Raw genomic sequence first — 4,242 nt, forward strand, 5'->3', positions numbered from 1 at the left:
CATGAAGGGTTGATTTATCCACAAGTAAGGTTTCACTAGGTTTAATGACGAAGGCCAATCGTGGCTGTACAAATAAGTATGGAGTCAAATGTTGGCTTTAAATGTTGTGGTGCGATGCGTCTGAGTGACGTCACAGTCACGTGATGGCAGAGAGTAACAGCTCCATTGCACGGGATCACAATTCCGTTACACATCCTATCTGGATAACTATTAATATTGCATAGTAATAATTCGCAAGTTCCGTGATATGATACAACATAATAAAATACAGCAGAATACAAATATACATACATAACAGTACATACATTTTTAACCTCAATTTCCCATCTCCCTCCCCTTTCACGATCGTGACGAGAGGTCATGTTCGTACATTAGCTTATCACACACTACACAAGTTATGACTTGGTTAATAAACGAGCAGAACGTCTGCACTTTTGACGTTTGTCTGACGAAGATACGAGCTGGTCACAGGCTTCTCTGGGTGTCTGCTGAGCATGGAATGTTCCATCTTTCGGAGCTGGTATCGTTCTCAGGAAGCGTCGATTTCTCCATAACACACCATTGGCGGCTGTCCTGAAGAGATAATCACGCGTCTCTCCTTGACCCATGACGGTTCCATCTTTATCCCATCTTTTAATAGCAGGATTCAGGATACGCTCGTATGATCCAATCTTGACTGGTGGTAGGGTTTTGGCTCTTGCATTATAACGTGCCACTGCATCTAATGCCTGTGCAGCTGCACGTCTGCCGCATTCTGTAATCTTCGTCTGCCACTCTGTTGCAAAGGACTTCGCATGGGCTGGGACACATGAGCGAAGCTGACGACCATACAGAATTTGAGTCGGGCTGCGGCCATCAGGACGTGGTGTGTTCCTTATTTCGAGGAGGCCCCGATCAAATGCTTCACAATCCTTGATGTTGCCACTTGGAGAAACCTTCATTATAAAGTGCTTCACGGCCTTCACTGCCGCTTCTGCGTGTCCATTGCTTTGTTGATAATGTGGTGAAGAGATATGCTGGACGGGTCCCCATCTTCTAAGAAAATCAGTGAAGTCGTGGCTTGTAAACTGTCGACCACCATCATTACGTGGCCGTACTGGTACACCTAAATCTCTGAAGAACGTACGAAAAAAGCGTATTGTTGCTGCTGTGGTATTATCTGTCCCACAGTGTCTTATCACAGGCCATCCAGAGTACCAGTCCACGTAAACTATATATGATTTACCAGCTGTGCTGAAGAAATCAGCAGATGCAGATTCAAATAGTTTTGGGACTGTGTCCTCGTCATAGATAGGTTCTTTTTGCTGGCTTGGCAGAAATACCTGACACAGTTGATATGCTCTAACAGTATTGGTTATGTCAGAATTTATAGCAGGCCACCAAACAACTTGTCTTGCCCGACGTTTTGTAGCCTCAATTCCGCGATGGCTATCATGAAGACTTCCAATACATTCTGGCGAAAAACTGTTGGTACCAAGACACGTGCACCATATAACACTAATTCACCATCTTGGTATAGGTCATCACGCACTTTCCAATAGGGTAGAAGTTCTGGATCAATCTCATTGTTAGTCTTAGGGAAGTCTCTGGCTACATGCTGCACAAGCTTTAAATAGGTGGGGTCAACTCTTGCTGCATCTCGTAACTCTTCCAAAATAGGGTCACGTGATGATAGCTGTGAAACTTCTCCACATTGCTGATTTGGTGAGATATCCATTGTACCTGGTCCAGACTGTATGAAGCATTGCAATTTTTGTTGCAACTACATTTCTAACACAAATACTGGTCTCTTCTCCAAGACTGGTGTCCTCGATACTGGGGTCACTTATTGGGGCACAGGACAATGCATCCAGGATGCACAAGTCTTTTCCATGACGCCATGATGTCGTGAATACAGATGCTAATATTTATTCTTTCAGCCGCTGAAGCCATGGATTTTCAATTGCATCCAGAATATATGAATTCAAGATAGGGACTAGGGGTCTGTGGTCGGTAACATGAGTAAAATGAGGAAGACCCACAGGTAGCAGTACACAGTACCTAGATTCTGTGTCAGAAAGAAATCGCAATCCACACTGCATTAATCGCCACACGCCTTCATATTCTATGCCACGGAGTCGCGACGCATCTGTTTGCAAGACGGTCTTGAATGCAGGGTCAAAACGATACCCTCGGTGACATAAGTGGTCGTAGGACATCTGCAGTCCATGCTATCGCTGGCGTAAACTCTGCTAGGTGATTCACTAGCCCTAAAAATGAACGAAGATCAGTAACGTTAACTGGGGTGGGAAAATCAGCAATTGCTCGAACCTTCTCCGGATCTGCTGCAAAACCATTTCTTGACACAATGAAACCACAGAAAAAAAGTTTTGGGGACTGCAAACTCAAACTTCTGAGCATTCAAGGTAATTCCATATCTTCGACAACGCATGAGGACATCTGTGACGCGCTGGAGATGTGCAGGATAATCTTCATCCCACACGAGAATATCATAGACGACCTTCACCAACTGCTGGATGCCAGATAGAGCTTCACCTCGTAAGGTGTAAATATCTCCTGTGCAGGTAAATCCCATAGGAGCACGAAGGAACTTAAACCGTCCATATGGTGATATAAATATTGTCAAGTGTTGGTAATCTTCATGGAGAGGCACCTGCCAATATCCACACAAAGCATCAAACGGTGAGGAATACTGGGCCTTTGTGTCAATGTTCCTTATGGCTGAATAAGGTGTCGTTGCTGGGTGTGCTGGGCGGGTTACTTGGGAATTCAACTTTGACAAATCCACCGTTATTCTGACACCGCCTGTTGGTTTGGCAACTGCAACTAGAGGATGGCACTTAACAGATGGCTCCTCTCCAGCAGGTGCAATAATCCCTTATGCCACAAGTGCTTCCAACTCTTCCTTGACTGCTGTTCGCCATGCCAGTGGAATCTGCGTGGAGTATGTATAGCAAAAGGTTTGGCTTCAGACTTCAGCTTGATTCTTATAGGTGGTCCAGTCATCGGCCGTAATGCTGCATCCTTTCTGCATTCTTCCTTGGTCTTCAAAACATCTGCAAACTCCCTCAGGAAATAATCCTTTACTTCTGAAGGTGAAGACGACGTTGCCGGAGGTGACGTATGTGTAATTCTTTGCTCTGGAGTATCGATGCTTATCTTGTTGACAGAAACTTGTGCCTTAGGTATCTTCTTGCTTGCATGTCTCCCATCAGGTTTGCTGTTCCCTAAACTGCAAGATGTCTGGATCTGAAGTGGATAATCACTCGGGATGATATTCAACAGTTGTGCATGTTTCCAGGATAATAAAGGATTCGACAGTACTCCAATAACATTAATCCATCCTTCAGTGGTAATGTTGCCATACGTCATACTAGCATACATGGAACCTAGAAATCCACCTTGTACTGGTGTTTCAACTGCATTACAAAGTCATAGGTCCAGTGCAGGTTCCAGATCCTTGACATTCATGCCTAGTGTCTTCCAATTTTGGGGACCGCAGCATGAACTGTTAGCTCCAGTGTTCGGAATAACTTGTAAAACACCAGAATGTTGACCAATCTGAACATGAAGTGGGATGCTTGGTGGTGAAGAACATACTCTGTCTGTCACTGACTTAATGATTGCGGTAATAGCACCAACTTTCCCCGGTTGTGCTGTGGACGTTGCTGTGTTTGATGCACTTGTTTACAAAATCTTTTCCAGTGTCCAATAATGCCACATCTTCCACATTTAGCCTCTTTAGCTGGACATTTCTGACCAAGGTGTGATGAGTATGTCCACATTTATTACAAGGCTTTCTTGTTAAAAGGTTCTTTGCTGTGTTTATCTCAGGGTTCACCCTAACTTGGTGATGCCCTTTGTATATTCAGTTTTGCTTCTTGCGCTGCCTATAGGCCGATATAGCACTTGCAGAAGCTCTTGGCACCTTCAATTCACTTGTGGTCTTCTTAGCAGCTTCCTGTGATCGGCCCACCATAAGTACTTGCTGTAGGCCTACACGAGACTCCATCCCAAGAAGGTGCTGTGTCAACTCCTCATCTCTAACACCAACAAGTATAACATGTTTCGACTGAGTGTCAATACAGTCCTGACAATTTGCTTTGCATAGATCTACTTCAGATGCTCTTTGTTTCAGGCAAACATAAAAATGGTCAAATTTTTCACCTTGATGTATATTCCAACCAACGAAAGGGCTTCGTTCTTTTGGCCTTTAATGTGGATCATTATTCTGTCCAAAAT

The 4,242-nt window shown here is 44.2% G+C and overlaps 1 protein-coding gene across 1 annotated transcript; it reads right to left on the bottom strand.

Annotated features, from left to right (window-relative positions):
• Window positions 1–249: 249 nt before the first annotated feature.
• On the bottom strand, window positions 250–2,198 carry LOC138863962 (uncharacterized). The gene is made up of 3 exons (XM_070129485.1): window positions 2,041–2,198; window positions 1,723–1,824; window positions 250–1,497 (listed from the first exon to the last, which is right to left on the bottom strand). The coding sequence occupies exons 1-3, from the start codon at window positions 2,196–2,198 to the stop codon at window positions 396–398; spliced, it is 1,362 nt and encodes a 453-aa protein (XP_069985586.1). The 3' UTR covers window positions 250–395.
• Window positions 2,199–4,242: the final 2,044 nt, after the last annotated feature.

The sequence above is a fragment of the Penaeus vannamei genome, chromosome 14 (genome assembly GCF_042767895.1).
Source record: "Penaeus vannamei isolate JL-2024 chromosome 14, ASM4276789v1, whole genome shotgun sequence".
In the NCBI taxonomy this organism is placed as follows: Eukaryota; Metazoa; Arthropoda; class Malacostraca; order Decapoda; family Penaeidae; genus Penaeus; species Penaeus vannamei.

Coding starts and splice junctions, on each gene's coding strand:
- LOC138863962 (XM_070129485.1), bottom strand. CDS start 2,198: ATGTCCTACGACCACTTATGTCACCGAGGGTATCGTTTTGACCCTGCA. Junction 1,825..2,040: donor CTTTCTGACACAGAATCTAG/GTACTGTGTACT, acceptor TGCCCCAATAAG/TGACCCCAGTATCGAGGACA. Junction 1,498..1,722: donor CTTCATACAGTCTGGACCAG/GTACAATGGATA, acceptor ATGGTGAATTAG/TGTTATATGGTGCACGTGTC.